Here is a 17,170-nt window from a genome sequence, read left to right as displayed (position 1 = left end):
ACTAGTGATGTACTGTTACATGTGTATATAAGATGTATGATATCCTGGTAATTAGCTGTCAGAGTAGTGCACTGTAGTAATGGTGCCGCACTAGTGATGTAATGTTACATGTGTATATAAGATGTATTATATCCTGGTAATTAGCTGTCAGAGTAGTGCACTGTAGTAATGGTGCCGCACTAGTGATGTAATGTTACATGTGTATATAAGATGTATGATATCCCTGGTAATTAGCTGTCGGAGTAGTGTACTGTAGTAATGGTGCCGCACTAGTGCTGTAATGTTACATATGTATATAAGATGTATGATATCCTGGTAATTAGCTGTCAGAGTAGTGTACTGTAGTAATGGTGCCGCACTAGTGATATAATGTTACATGTGTATATAAGATGTATGATATCCCTGGTAATTAGCTGTCAGAGTAGTGTACTGTAGTAATGGTGCCGCACTAGTGATGTAATGTTACATGTGTATATAAGATGTACGATATCCCTGGTAATTAGCTGTCATAGTTGTGTACTGTAGTAATGGTGCCGCACTATTGATGTAATGTTACATGTGTATATAAGATGTATGATATCCCTGGTAATTAGCTGTCAGAGTAGTGTACTGTAGTAATGGTGCCGCACTAGTGCTGTAATGTTACATGTGTATATAAGATGTATGATATCCCTGGTAATTTGCTGTCAGAGCAGTGTACTGTAGTAATGGTGCCGCACTAGTGATGTAATGTTACATGTGTATATAAGATGTATGATATCCTAGTAATTAGCTGTCAGAGTAGTGTACTATAGTAATGGTGCCGCACTAGTGCTGTAATGTTACATGTGTATATACGATGTATGATATCCCTGGTAATTTGCTGTCAGAGCAGTGTACTGTAGTAATGGTGCCGCACTAGTGATGTAATGTTACATGTGTATATAAGGTGTATGATATCCTGGTAATTAGATGTCAGAGTAGTGTACTGTAGTAATGGTGCCGCACTAGTGATGTAATGTTACATGTGTATATAAGATGTGTGATATCCCTGGTAATTAGCTGTCAGAGTAGTGTACTGTAGTAATGGTGCCGCACTAGTGATGTAATGTTACATGTGTATATAAGATGTATGATATCCTGGTTATTAGCTGTCAGAGTAGTGTACTGTAGTAATGGTGCTGCACTAGTGCTGTAATGTTACATGTGTATATAAGATGTGTGATATCCCTGGTAATTAGCTGTCAGAGTAGTGTACTGTAGTAATGGTGCTGCACTAGTGATGTAAAGTTACATGTGTATATAAGATGTATGATATCCCTGGTAATTAGCTGTCAGAGTAGTGTACTGTAGTAATGGTGTTGCACTAGTTCTGTAATGTTACATGTGTATATAAGATGTATGATATCCCTGGTAATTAGCTGTCAGAGCAGTTTACTGTAGTAATGGTGTTGCACTAGTTCTGTAATGTTACATGTGTATATAAGATGTATGATATCCTGGTAATTAGCTGTCAGAGTAGTGTACTGTAGTAATGGTGCTGCACTAGTGATGTAATGTTACATGTGTATATAAGATGTATGATATCCCTGGTAATTAGCTGTCAGAGCAGTGTACTGTAGTAATGGTGTTGCACTAGTTCTGTAATGTTACATGTGTATATAAGATGTATGATATCCCTGGTAATTAGCTGTCAGAGCAGTGTACTGTAGTAATGGTGCCGCACTATTGATGTAATGTTACATGTGTATATAAGATGTATGATATCCCTGGTAATTAGCTGTCAGAGTAGTGCACTGTAGTAATGGTGCCGCACTAATGCTGTAATGTTACATGTGTATATAAGATGTATGATATCCCTGGTAATTATCTGTCAGAGTAGTGTACTGTAGTAATGGTGTTGCACTAGTTCTGTAATGTTACATGTGTTGTATGATATCCTGGTAATTAGCAGTCAGAGTAGTGTACTGTAGTAATGATGCTGCACTAGTGCTGTAATGTTACATGTGTATATAAGATGTATGCTATCCCTGGTAATTAGATGTCAGAGTAGTGTACTGTAGTAATGATGCTGCACTAGTGCTGTAATGTTACATGTGTATATAAGATGTATGCTATCCCTGGTAATTAGATGTCAGAGTAGTGTACTGTAGTAATGGTGTTGCACTAGTGATTCAATGTTACATGTGTATATAAGATGTATGATATCCTGGTAATTAGCTGTCAGAGTAGTGTACTGTAGTAATGGTGCCGCACTAGTGATGTAATGTTACATGTGTATAGAAGATGTTTTGATATCCCTGGTAATTAGCTGTCAGAGTAGTGTACTGTAGTAATGGTTCTGCACTAGTGATATAATGTAACATGTGTATATAAGATGTATGATATCCCTGGTAATTATCTGTCAGAGTAGTGTATTGTAGTAATGGTGCTGCACTAGTGCTGTAATGTTACATGCGTATATAAGATGTATGATATCCTGGTAATTAGCTGTCAGAGTAGTGTACTGTAGTAATAATGCTGCACTAGTGATGTAATGTTACATGTGTATATAAGATGTATTATATACCTGGTAATTAGCTGTCAGAGTAGTGTACTGTAGTAATGGTGCCGCACTAGTGATGTAATGTTACATGTGTATATAAGATGTATGATATCCTGGTAATTAGCTGTCAGAGTAGTGTACTGTAGTAATGGTGCCGCACTAGTGATGTAATGTTACATGTGTATATAAGATGTATGATATCCTGGTAATTAGCTGTCAGTGTAGTGCACTGTAGTAATGGTGCTGCACTAGTGATATAATGTTACATGTGTATATAAGATGTATGATATCCTGGTAATTAGCTGTCAGAGTAGTGTACTGTAGTAATGGTGCCGCACTAGTGATGTAATGTTACATGTGTATATAAGATGTATGATATCCTGGTAATTAGCTGTCAGAGTAGTGTACTGTAGCAATGGTGCCGCACTAGTGATGTAATGTTACATGTGTATATAAGATGTATGATATCCTGGTAATTAGCTGTCAGAGTAGTGTACTGTAGTAATGGTGCCGCACTAGTGATATAATGTTACATGTGTATATAAGATGTATGATATCCCTGGTAATTAGATGTCAGAGTAGTGTACTGTAGTAATGGTGCCGCACTAGTGCTGTAATGTTTCATGTGTATATAAGATGTATGATATCCCTGGTAATTAGCTGTCAGAGTAGTGTACTGTAGTAATGGTGCCGCACTATTGATGTAATGTTACATGTGTATATAAGATGTATGATATCCTGGTAATTAGCTGTCAGAGTAGTGTACTGTAGTAATGGTGCCGCACTAGTGATATAATGTTACATGTGTATATAAGATGTATGATATCCCTGGTAATTAGCTGTCAGAGTAGTGTACTGTAGTAATGGTGCTGCACTAGTGATGTAATGTTACATGTGTATATAAGATGTATGATATCCTGGTAATTAGCTGTCAGAGTAGTGTACTGTAGTAATAATGCTGCACTAGTGATGTAATGTTACATGTGTATATAAGATGTATGATATCCCTGGTAATTAGCTGTCAGAGTAGTGTACTGTAGTAATGGTGCCGCACTAGTGATGTAATGTTACATGTGTATATAAGATGTATGATATCCCTGGTAATTAGCTGTCAGAGTAGTGTACTGTAGTAATGGTGCCGCACTAGTGATATAATGTTACATGTGTATATAAGATGTATGATATCCTGGTAATTAGCTGTCAGAGTAGTGTACTGTAGTAATGGTGTTGCACTAGTGCTGTAATGTTACATGTGTATATAAGATGTATGATATCCCTGGTAATTAGATGTCAGAGTAGTGTACTGTAGTAATGGTCCTACACTAGTGATGTAATGTTACATGTGTATATAAGATGTATGATATCCTGGTAATTAGCTGTCAGAGTAGTGCACTGTAGTAATGGTGCTGCACTAGTGCTGTATTGTTACATGTGTATATTAGAGATGTGCACTTGAAATTTTTCGGGTTTTGTGTTTTGGTTTTGGGTTCGGTTCTGCGGCCGTGTTTTGGGTTCGACCGCGTTTTGGCAAAACCTCACCGAATTTTTTTTGTCGGATTCGGGTGTGTTTTGGATTCGGGTGTTTTTTTCAAAAACCCCTAAAAAACAGCTTAAATCATAGAATTTGGGGGTCATTTTGATCCCAAAGTATTATTAACCTCAAAAACCATAATTTCCACTCATTTTCAGTCTATTCTGAATACCTCACACCTCACAATATTATTTTTAGTCCTAAAATTTGCACCTAGGTCGCTGGATGACTAAGCTAAGCGACCCTAGTGGCCGACACAAACACCGTGCCCATCTAGGAGTGGCACTGCAGTGTCACGCAGGATGGCCCTTCCAAAAAACACTCCCCAAACAGCACATGACGCAAAGAAAAAAAGAGGCGCAATGAGGTAGCTGTGTGAGTAAGCTAAGCGACCCTAGTGGCCGACACAAACACCGTGCCCATCTAGGAGTGGCACTGCAGTGTCACGCAGGATGGCCCTTCCAAAAAACCCTCCCCAAACAGCACATGACGCAAAGAAAAAAAGAGGCGCAATGAGGTAGCTGTGTGAGTAAGATAAGCGACCCTAGTGGCCGACACAAACACCGGGCCCATCTAGGAGTGGCACTGCAGTGTCACGCAGGATGGCCCTTCCAAAAAACCCTCCCCAAACAGCACATGACGCAAAGAAAAAAAGAGGCGCAATGACGTAGCTGTGTGAGTAAGATAAGTGACCCTAGTGGCCAACACAAACACCGTGCCCATCTAGGAGTGGCACTGCAGTGTCACGCAGGATGGCCCTTCCAAAAAACCCTCCCCAAACAGCACATGACGCAAAGAAAAAAAGAGGCGCAATGAGGTAGCTGTGTGAGTAAGATAAGCGACCCTAGTGGCCGACACAAACACCGGGCCCATCTAGGAGTGGCACTGCAGTGTCACGCAGGATGGCCCTTCCAAAAAACATTCCACAAACAGCACATGACGCAAAGAAAAATTAAAGAAAAAAGAGGTGCAAGATGGAATTGTCCTTGGGCCCTCCCACCCACCCTTATGTTGTTTAAACAGGACATGCACACTTTAACCAACCCATCATTTCAGTGACAGGGTCTGCCACACGACTGTGACTGAAATGACGGGTTGGTTTGGACCCCCACCAAAAAAGAAGCAATTAATCTCTCCTTGCACAAACTGGCTCTACAGAGGCAAGATGTCCACCTCATCATCATCCTCCGATATATCACCGTGTACATCCCCCTCCTCACAGATTATCAATTCGTCCCCACTGGAATCCACCATCTCAGCTCCCTGTGTACTTTGTGGAGGCAATTGCTGCTGGTCAATGTCTCCACGGAGGAATTGATTATAATTCATTTTAATGAACATCATCTTCTCCACATTTTCTGGATGTAACCTCGTACGCCGATTGCTGACAAGGTGAGCGGCGGCACTAAACACTCTTTCGGAGTACACACTTGTGGGAGGGCAACTTAGGTAGAATAAAGCCAGTTTGTGCAAGGGCCTCCAAATTGCCTCTTTTTCCTGCCAGTATAAGTACGGACTGTGTGACGTGCCTACTTGGATGCGGTCACTCATATAATCCTCCACCATTCTTTCAATGGTGAGAGAATCATATGCAGTGACAGTAGACGACATGTCCGTAATCGTTGTCAGGTCCTTCAGTCCGGACCAGATGTCAGCATCAGCAGTCGCTCCAGACTGCCCTGCATCACCGCCAGCGGGTGGGCTCGGAATTCTGAGCCTTTTCCTCGCACCCCCAGTTGCGGGAGAATGTGAAGGAGGAGATGTTGACAGGTCGCGTTCCGCTTGACTTGACAATTTTGTCACCAGCAGGTCTTTCAACCCCAGCAGACTTGTGTCTGCCGGAAAGAGAGATCCAAGGTAGGCTTTAAATCTAGGATCGAGCACGGTGGCCAAAATGTAGTGCTCTGATTTCAACAGATTGACCATTTGTGAATCCTTGTTAAGCGAATTAAGGGCTCCATCCACAAGTCCCACATGCCTAGCGGAATCACTCCGTGTTAGCTCCTCCTTCAATGTCTCCAGCTTCTTCTGCAAAAGCCTGATGAGGGGAATGACCTGACTCAGGCTGGCAGTGTCTGAACTGACTTCACGTGTGGCAAGTTCAAAGGGCATCAGAACCTTGCACAACGTTGAAATCATTCTCCACTGCGCTTGAGACAGGTGCATTCCACCTCCTATATCGTGCTCAATTGTTTAGGCTTGAATGGCCTTTTGCTGCTCCTCCAACCTCTGAAGCATATAGAGGGTTGAATTCCACCTCGTTACCACTTCTTGCTTCAGATGATGGCAGGGCAGGTTCAGTAGTTTTTGGTGGTGCTCCAGTCTTCTGTACGTGGTGCCTGTACGCCGAAAGTGTCCCGCAATTCTTCTGGCCACCGACAGCATCTCTTGCACGCCCCTGTCGTTTTTTAAAAAATTCTGCACCACCAAATTCAAGGTATGTGCAAAACATGGGACGTGCTGGAATTTGCCCATATTTAATGCACACACAATATTGCTGGCGTTGTCCGATGCCACAAATCCACAGGAGAGTCCAATTGGGGTAAGCCATTCCGCGATGATCTTCCTCAGTTGCCGTAAGAGGTTTTCAGCTGTGTGCGTATTCTGGAAAGCGGTGATACAAAGCGTAGCCTGCCTAGGAAAGAGTTGGCGTTTGCGAGATGCTGCTACTGGTGCCGCCGCTGCTGTTCTTGCGGCGGGAGTCCATACATCTACCCAGTGGGCTGTCACAGTCATATAGTCCTGACCCTGCCCTGCTCCACTTGTCCACATGTCCGTGGTTAAGTGGACATTGGATACAACTGCATTTTTTAGGACACTGGTGAGTCTTTTTCTGACGTCCGTGTACATTCTCGGTATCGCCTGCCTAGAGAAGTGGAACCTAGATGGTATTTGGTAACGGGGGCACACTGCCTCAATAAATTGTCTAGTTCCCTGTGAACTAACGGCGGATACCGGACGCACGTCTAACACCAACATAGTTGTCAAGGCCTCAGTTATCCGCTTTGCAGCAGGATGACTACTGTGATATTTCATCTTCCTCGCAAAGGACTGTTGGACAGTCAATTGCTTACTGGAAGTAGTACAAGTGGGCTTACGACTTCCCCTCTGGGATGACGATCGACTCCCAGCAGCAACAACAGCAGCGCCAGCAGCAGTAGGCATTACACTCAAGGATGCATCGGAGGAATCCCAGGCAGGAGAGGACTCGTCAGAATTGCCAGTGACTTGGCCTGCAGGACTATTGGCATTCCTGGGTAAGGAGGAAATTGACACTGAGGGAGTTGGTGGGGTGGTTTGCGTGAGCTTGGTTACAAGAGGAAGGGATTTACTGGTCAGTGGACTGCTTCCGCTGTCACCCAAAGTTTTTGAACTTGTCACTGACTTATTATGAATGCGCTGCAGGTGACGTATAAGGGAGGATGTTCCGAGGTGGTTAACGTCCTTACCCCTACTTATTACAGCTTGACAAAGGCAACACACGGCTTGACAAATGTTGTCCGCATTTCTGGTGAAATACTTCCACACCGAAGAGCTGATTTTTTTTTTGTATTTTGACCAGGCATGTCAATGGCCCTATTCCTCCCACGGACAACAGGTGTCTCCCCGGGTGCCTGACTTAAACAAACCACCTCACCATCAGAATCCTCCTGGTCAATTTCCTCCCCAGCGCCAGCAACACCCATATCCTCCTCATCCTGGTGTACTTCAACACTGACATCTTCAATCTGACTATCAGGAACTGGACTGCGGGTGCTCCTTCCAGCACTTGCAGGGGGCGTGCAAATGGTGGAAGGCGCATGCTCTTCACGTCCAGTGTTGGGAAGGTCAGGCATCGCAACCGACACAATTGGACTCTCCTTGTGGATTTGGGATTTCGAAGAACGCACAGTTCTTTGCGGTGCTTTTGCCAGCTTGAGTCTTTTCAGTTTTCTAGCGAGAGGCTGAGTGCTTCCATCCTCATGTGAAGCTGAACCACTAGCCATGAACATAGGCCAGGGCCTCAGCCGTTCCTTGCCACTCCGTGTGGTAAATGGCATATTGGCAAGTTTACGCTTCTCCTCCGACAATTTTATTTTAGGTTTTGGAGTCCTTTTTTTACTGATATTTGGTGTTTTGGATTTGACATGCTCTGTACTATGACATTGGGCATCGGCCTTGGCAGACGACGTTGCTGGCATTTCATCGTCTCGGCCATGACTAGTGGCAGCAGCTTCAGCACGAGGTGGAAGTGGATCTTGATCTTTCCCTAATTTTGGAACCTCAACATTTTTGTTCTCCATATTTTAATAGGCACAACTAAAAGGCACCTCAGGTAAACAATGGAGATGGATGGATACTAGTATACTTATGGATGGACTGCCGAGTGCCGACACAGAGGTAGCTACAGCCGTGGACTACCGTACTGTGTCTGCTGCTAATATAGACTGGATGATAATGAGATGAAATCAATATATATATATGTATGTATATATAATATCACTAGTACTGCAGCCGGACAGGTAGATAATATATTTATTAGGTAATGATGACTGATGACGGACCTGCTGGACACTGTCAGCTCAGCAGCACCGCAGACTGCTACAGTAAGCTACTATACTATAGTAGTATGTACAAAGAAGAAAGAAAAAAAAACCACGGGTAGGTGGTATACAATTATGGATGGACTGTCGAGTGCCGACACAGAGGTAGCTACAGCCGTGGACTACCGTACTGTGTCTGCTGCTAATATAGACTGGATGATAATGAGATGAAATCAATATATATATATGTATGTATATATAATATCACTAGTACTGCAGCCGGACAGGTAGATAATATATTTATTAGGTAATGATGACTGATGACGGACCTGCTGGACACTGTCAGCTCAGCAGCACCGCAGACTGCTACAGTAAGCTACTATACTATAGTAGTATGTACAAAGAAGAAAGAAAAAAAAAAACCACGGGTAGGTGGTATACAATTATGGATGGACTGCCGAGTGCCGACACAGAGGTAGCTACAGCCGTGGACTAACGTACTGTGTCTGCTGCTAATATAGACTGGATGATTGATAATGAGATGAAATCAATATATATATATGTATGTATATATAATATCACTAGTACTGCAGCCGGACAGGTAGATAATATATTTATTAGGTAATGATGACTGATGACGGACCTGCTGGACACTGTCAGCTCAGCAGCACCGCAGACTGCTACAGTAAGCTACTATACTCTATAGTAGTATGTACAAAGAAGAAAGAAAAAAAAAACCACGGGTAGGTGGTATACAATTATGGATGGACTGCCGAGTGCCGACACAGAGGTAGCTACAGCCGTGGACTACCGTACTGTGTCTGCTGCTAATATAGACTGGATGATTGATAATGAGATGAAATCAATATATATATATATGTATGTATATATAATATCACTAGTACTGCAGCCGGACAGGTAGATAATATATTTATTAGGTAATGATGACTGATGACGGACCTGCTGGACACTGTCAGCTCAGCAGTACCGCAGACTGCTACAGTAAGCTACTATACTATAGTAGTATGTACAAAGAAGAAAGAAAAAAAAAAAACACGGGTAGGTGGTATACAATTATGGATGGACTGCCGAGTGCCGACACAGAGGTAGCTACAGCCGTGGACTAACGTACTGTGTCTGCTGCTAATATAGACTGGATGATTGATAATGAGATGAAATCAATATATATATGTATGTATATATAATATCACTAGTACTGCAGCCGGACAGGTAGATAATATATTTATTAGGTAATGATGACTGATGACGGACCTGCTGGACACTGTCAGCTCAGCAGCACCGCAGACTGCTACAGTAAGCTACTATACTCTATAGTAGTATGTACAAAGAAGAAAGAAAAAAAAAAAACACGGGTAGGTGGTATACAATTATGGATGGACTGCCGAGTGCCGACACAGAGGTAGCTACAGCCGTGGACTAACGTACTGTGTCTGCTGCTAATATAGAGTCTAGACTGGATGATAAATTATTGATAATGAGATGAAATCAATATAATATCACTAGTACTGCAGCCGGACAGGTACTATATATATTTATTATGTAATGACTGATGACGGACCTGCTGGACACTGTCAGGTCAGCACAGCACCGCAGACTGCTACAGTAAGCTACTATAGTAGTATGTATAAAGAAGAATGAAAAAAAAAAAACCACGGGTAGGTGGTATACAATATTATATATATATATATATTATATACAATTATATATATATATATATATATATATATATATATTAAACTGGTGGTTATTGATTATTAAACTGGTGGTCACTTCAGGTCACGTTGCAACTTGCAACTAGTACTCCGAGGCCTAAGCAGACAATCACAAAATATATTATTATACTGGTGGTCAGTGTGGTCACAACAATGGCAGTGTGGCACTGACTCTGGCAGCAAAAGTGTGCACTGTACGTTATATGTACTCCTGAGTCCTGCTCTCAGACTCTAACTGCTCCCCACTGTCAGTGTCTCCCCCACAAGTCAGATAATACACTTACAGTCACACTATCTATTATCTAATCTAGTATAAATATCACTTCAGCAAGTAGTATAGTAGTATACAGTATAGTAGTACTCCTCCTAATAATGCTCCCCAAAATACTGTGTCTCTCTCTTCTCTAAACGGAGAGGACGCCAGCCACGTCCTCTCCCTATGACTCTCAATGCACGTGTGAAAATGGCGGCGACGCGCGGCTCCTTATATAGAATCCGAGTCTCGCGATAGAATCCGAGCCTCGCGAGAATCCGACAGCGTGATGATGACGTTCGGGCGCGCTCGGGTTAGCCGAGCAAGGCGGGAAGATCCGAGCCTGCTCGGACCCGTGTAAAAAACCTGAAGTTCGGGCGGGTTCGGATTCAGAGGAACCGAACCCGCTCATCTCTAGTGTATATAAGATGTATGATATCCCTGGTAATTATCTGTCAGAGTAGTGTACTGCAGTAATGGTGCCGCACTAGTGATGTAATGTTACATGTGTATATAAGATGTATGATATCCCTGGTAATTAGCTGTCAGAGTAGTGTACTGTAGTAATGGTACCGCACTAGTGATGTAATGTTACATGTGTATATAAGATGTATGATATCCCTGGTAATTAGCTGTCAGAGTAGTGTACTGTAGTAATGGTGCCGCACTAGTGATGTAATGTTACATGTGTATATAAGATGTATGATATCCTGGTACTTACCTGTCAGAGTAGTGTACTGTAGTAATGGTGCTGCACTAGTCATGTAATGTTACATGTGTATATAAGATGTATGATATCCTGGTAATTAGCTGTCAGAGTAGTGTACTGTAGTAATGGTGCTGCACTAGTGCTGTAATGTTACATGTGTATATAAGATGTATGATATCCCTGGTAATTAGCTGTCAGAGTAGTGCACTGTAGTAATGGTCCTACACTAGTGATGTAATGTTATATGTGTATATAAGATGTATGATATCCTGGTAATTAGCTGTCAGAGTAGTGCACTGTAGTAATGGTGCTACACTAGTGATGTAATGTTACATGTGTATATAAGATGTATGATATCCTGGTAATTAGCTGTCATAGTTTTGTACTATAGTAATGGTGCTGCACTAGTGATGTAATGTTACATGTGTATATAAGATGTGTGATATCCCTGGTAATTAGCTGTCAGAGTAGTGTACTGTAGTAATGGTGCCGCACTAGTGATGTAATGTTACATGTGTATATAAGATGTATGATATCCCTGGTAATTAGCTGTCAGAGTAGTGTACTGTAGTAATGGTGCCGCACTAGTGATGTAATGTTACATGTGTATATAAGATGTATGATATCCTGGTAATTAGCTGTCAGAGTAGTGCACTGTAGTAATGGTGTGCACTAGTGATGTAATGTTACATGTGTATATAAGATGTATGATATCCTGGTAATTAGCTGTCAGAGTAGTGTACTGTAGTAATGGTGTTGCACTAGTGAAGTAATGTTACTTGTGTATATAAGATGTATAATATCCTGGTAATTAGCTGTCATAGTTGTGTACTGTAGTAATGGTGAAGCACTAGTGATGTAATGTTACATGTGTATATAAGATGTATGATATCCCTGGTAATTAGCTGTCAGAGTAGTGTACTGTAGTAATGGTGCCGCACTAGTGATGTAATGTTACATGTGTATATAAGATGTATGATATCCTGGTAATTAGCTGTCAGAGTAGTGTACTATAGTAATGGTGCCGCAATAGTGATGTAATCTTACATGTGTATATAAGATGTATTATATCCTGGTAATTAGCTGTCAGAGTAGTGTACTGTAGTAATGGTGCCGCACTAGTGATGTAATGTTACTTGTGAATTTAGGGGGTCATTCCGAGTTGATCGCTCGCTACCATTTTTCGCAGCGCAGCAAACAGGTTACTACTGCGCATGTGTATGCACCGCAATGCGCAGGCGCGTCGTACAGGTACAAAGCAGATCCTTGCTGGGCGACGGATTTAATGAAGAATCCATTCGCACAGCCGATCGCAAGAAGATTGACAGGAAGAAGGCGTTTGTGGGTGTCAACTGACCATTTTCTGAGAGTGTTTGGAAAAACGGAGGCATGTCCAAGCGTTAGCAGGGCGGGTGTCTGACGTCAATTCCGGGACCGGACAGGCTGAAGTGATCGCAAGGGCTGAGTAAGTCCAGAGCTACTCAGAAACTGCAAAAAACGTTTTCGTCCCGCTCCGCTGCACATGCGTTCGCACACTTGCAAAGCGAAAATACACTCCCCCGTGGGCTGCGACTATGCGTTTGCACGGCTGCTAAAAGTAGCTAGCGAGCGATCAACTCGGAATGACCCCTTAATGACAAAAATCCTTTCACAGCCGGCTGAAAATGTATTCTGCCACAATGTATTTTATAGCATAATGTTTCCTAATAATAATAGTTTTATTGTCCTAGTTTGTGCTTTGTTGCTGAACCTGCCAACCTTTTATCATTATAGATCCAATGTCGGTGAATTTGCTGAATACCAGCAATGTGACTTCCTCTACTGTGTCCCTGATGTGGAGTAGACCCGCTGAGTATAAGTCTACATACACCTACAGAATCCAGACAAACGTCATATCACCAGCTGCAATGATATATAATACAATAGTGACAAATGAATCAGCTACAATAGTGAATCTAACAGCAGGAGTAACGTATACATTCATGGTATATACAAGAGCTGGTGATAATGTCACTGAGTCTGTACCTGTGTCACTAACTACCTGCACAGGTGAGTACAGCAGACAGGAACATGTATACATATCAGTGAGACCTGTATATAATATAATGATATAGACCTACTTGGTAAAATAGTGCTATATTTCTATATACAGTCGTAGACAAATTTGTTGGTCCCTTCCATGAAATAGAAGAACCCATATTTTTCACTGAAATAACTAGAAAGTGACAGAAGGATTCGGCATCCTGCACGACTTATGTAGACTTAGCATTTGATTTTTGACTCAATAGAATATTCTAACTAATAAAAAAATGAAAGTGGTATGGACAAAAGTGATGGGATCCGTGACCTAATATATTGTTACACAACCATTAGAGACAATCTCCATTGTGTTTAAAACGTAATATATTCGACAATAAACCCACCACACCCACCAGGCAATACTCAGAACAATTAAAAATGTAAATGAACAAATCACCATATACAGTATATGGTCTAGTATTACATCTGTCAGGTCACAGGGCACACCGCTGATACTTCCACCACTTTAAATGGTAAGTCACCTTCTCCCATCTTGGTGACGGCGGATACGCTGAAAATCAGCTTCAGGAGCAGATAGAGATGCTACCACCTCATCACCAGGCCACGCCCTAACCGGTTTCATCTAGGACTTCATCAGAGGGCTCTGAATCTGTATAGAAAGTGCTATGAAGCAGCAGCTGTGGCTTTTTTCCATGCCAAGTTCTGTTGTGCTTCATATACAGACTCAGTCACACACAACTGACAACTGATGCTGGGACAGTATGACAGTATGAGGCGCAGTGTAATGGCCGTGAGGGAAGCAGTGGTCTACCTGCTCTGGCCTGGCGAGATATTGGAATAAAATAGAGAACATTACACACGTGATGTCATTAGAATCCTCTCCCTCACTGCAAAATGCTGCCAATCACGGGTCTATCAGGCGGAGGTGGAGACAAAATTACTTCATTTTATTGGAATTGCGGCATATTGGTGGGGCCTAACAACGTGGTGTCTGCTTTCTTGGCCAGTGTGAATAGAAAAAGTCTATCGGGGGGGTTTCCGGGTACTCGGAAACCCCCCCCCTTCCTGCGCCACTAAGGTGCATACACATATGTGTCCCGGTCTGCCTTGGTCACATTTACATGTACATGCCCACACTGTAACCAGGTTACACTTTCCTGTCCCCATCCCGTTCTGCCTTCCTAAGCATACTGTAGGTGACTGTAAGTGTAAGATGCTATAAAATCTTATCAGTAGAGAAATATATATATTCTAAGCAAACAAAAATCATACATCCAGTTCTACATTTACTGTGATCTGAATGCTGAAGGGGAAATTACATGCTCTAGAACTAAGTTACTTATATATATATAAAATGCTGGTATCTGAGAGGTGTTACATATATACATACTAAACACAATGCTGCGGAATGTCTGTGACAATATCTAATATGTGTGTTACATTTCCCTTCAGTTCCCGGACTGGCTGCCAACATCACACTCAGCAATTACATGTCGGTTAATGTTCTCGGAATCTCATGGATAAAACCATCAGTAAACGTGGACTATTATCAAGTCACTCTGACAGGAGACATAAATGTCACAGCACAGACTAATGCTACACAATGGAATATGACAGGGCTATCACCAGGCAGGGTATATACAGTCACTGTACAGACACTTAGTGGTAACTGCAGCCAGACATCCGCTGGAGTGACAGAGGCCACGTGTGAGTATGATCGGGGTCACGTGACTTATCATGTGATCATACATAGACTCTGCACTTCTTATCCTGTTACTCTCCCTATAACATGTGTATTCTCATTTACTGTTTATTGTCTCAGTTTTGTATTACTTGTACATAGACTGTATATGTCATCTATTAATTGTATTTCTATGTTATTACACAGATCCAACCCCACCAGGGAACGTAACCTTTACCACAGTTGGAGTAAACTTCATCACACTGTCTTGGGGAGAGCCGGCCAATGTGACAGGTGTAATAAAGACATATAATATAACTTATGGGAATTCTTCATACACTTGGACTGCAGCAAGTAACACATCAAATATCACCCTTCAGAGCCTGATATCTGGGACTAATTACACCATTACTGTGGTAACAGTCGGAGCCCGGGGGTATCAGAGTTTACCTGTTAGTGTATCTGTGTATACTAGTAAGTATTTCTCATATCTTTTAGCTGCAATAGGTCAGTTTCATGTTACATGTTTATATAAGATGTACGATATCCCTGGTAATTAGCTGTCAGAGTAGTGTACTGTAGTAATGGTGCCGCACTAGTGCTGTAATGTTACATGTGTATATAAGATGTATGATATCCCCGGTAATTAGCTGTCAGAGTAGTGCACTGTAGTAATGGTGCCGCACTAGTGATGTAATGTTACATGTGTATATAAGATGTATGATATACCTGGTAATTAGCTGTCAGAGTAGTGTACTGTAGTAATGGTGCCGCACTAGTGATATAATGTTACATGTGTATATAAGATGTATGATATCCTGGTTAGAGATGTGCACTTGAAATTTTTCGGGTTTTGTGTTTTGGTTTTGGGTTCGGTTCCGCGGCCGTGTTTTGGGTTCGACCGCGTTTTGGCAAAACCTCACCGAATTTTTTTTGTCGGATTCGGGTGTGTTTTGGATTCGGGTGTTTTTTTCAAAAAACACTAAAAAACAGCTTAAATCATAGAATTTGGGGGTCATTTTGATCCCAAAGTATTATTAACCTCAAAAACCATAATTTCCACTCATTTTCAGTCTATTCTGAACACCTCACACCTCACAATATTATTTTTAGTCCTAAAATTTGCACCGAGGTCGCTGGATGACTAAGCTAAGCGACCCTAGTGGCCGACACAAACACCTGGCCCATCTAGGAGTGGCACTGCAGTGTCACGCAGGATGGCCCTTCCAAAAAACACTCCCCAAACAGCACATGACGCAAAGAAAAAAAGAGGCGCAATGAGGTAGCTGTGTGAGTAAGATAAGCGACTCTAGTGGCCGACACAAACACCTGGCCCATCTGGGAGTGGCACTGCAGTGTCACGCAGGATGGCCCTTCCAAAAAACACTCCCCAAACAGCACATGACGCAAAGAAGAAAAAAAGAGGCGCAATGAGGTAGCTGTGTGAGTAAGCTAAGCGACCCTAGTCGCCGACACAAACACCTGGCCCATCTAGGAGTGGCACTGCAGTGTCACGCAGGATGGCCCTTCCAAAAAACACTCCCCAAACAGCACATGACGCAAATAAGAAAAAAAGAGGCGCAATGAGGTAGCTGTGTGAGTAAGATAAGCGACCCTAGTGGCCGACACAAACACCTGGCCCATCTAGGAGTGGCACTGCAGTGTCACGCAGGATGGCCCTTCCAAAAAACACTCCCCAAACAGCACATGACGCAAAGAAGAAAAAAAGAGGCGCAATGAGGTAGCTGTGTGAGTAAGCTAAGCGACCCTAGTGGCCGACACAAACACCTGGCCCATCTAGGAGTGGCACTGCAGTGTCACGCAGGATGGCCCTTCCAAAAAACACTCCCCAAACAGCACATGACGCAAAGAAGAAAAAAAGAGGCGCAATGAGGTAGCTGTGTGAGTAAGATAAGCGACCCTAGTGGCCGACACAAACACCTGGCCCATCTAGGAGTGGCACTGCAGTGTCACGCAGGATGGCCCTTCCAAAAAACACTCCCCAAACAGCACATGACGCAAAGAAGAAAAAAAGAGGCGCAATGAGGTAGCTGTGTGAGTAAGCTAAGCGACCCTAGTGGCCGACACAAACACCTGGCCCATCTAGGAGTGGCACTGCAGTGTCACGCAGGATGGCCCTTCCAAAAAACACTCCCCAAACAGCACATGACGCAAA

General features: G+C 42.5%; 1 protein-coding gene across 1 annotated transcript in view; it reads left to right on the top strand.

Annotated features, from left to right (window-relative positions):
- LOC134968623 (mucin-19-like) overlaps window positions 1-17,170 on the top strand; it is a 517,580-nt gene that overhangs the window by 347,830 nt on the left and 152,580 nt on the right. The window contains exons 49-51 of the mRNA XM_063944156.1: window positions 13,047-13,322; window positions 14,766-15,020; window positions 15,202-15,468. Of these exons, the coding sequence (XP_063800226.1) occupies window positions 13,047-13,322; window positions 14,766-15,020; window positions 15,202-15,468 (798 nt within the window). The remainder of the gene's footprint in view (window positions 1-13,046; window positions 13,323-14,765; window positions 15,021-15,201; window positions 15,469-17,170) is intronic.

The sequence above is a fragment of the Pseudophryne corroboree genome, chromosome 11 (genome assembly GCF_028390025.1).
Source record: "Pseudophryne corroboree isolate aPseCor3 chromosome 11, aPseCor3.hap2, whole genome shotgun sequence".
NCBI classification, from domain to species: Eukaryota; Metazoa; Chordata; class Amphibia; order Anura; family Myobatrachidae; genus Pseudophryne; species Pseudophryne corroboree.
The sequence above is the reverse complement of the archived record's forward strand: the minus strand, read 5'-3'. Positions and strand labels throughout refer to the sequence as shown.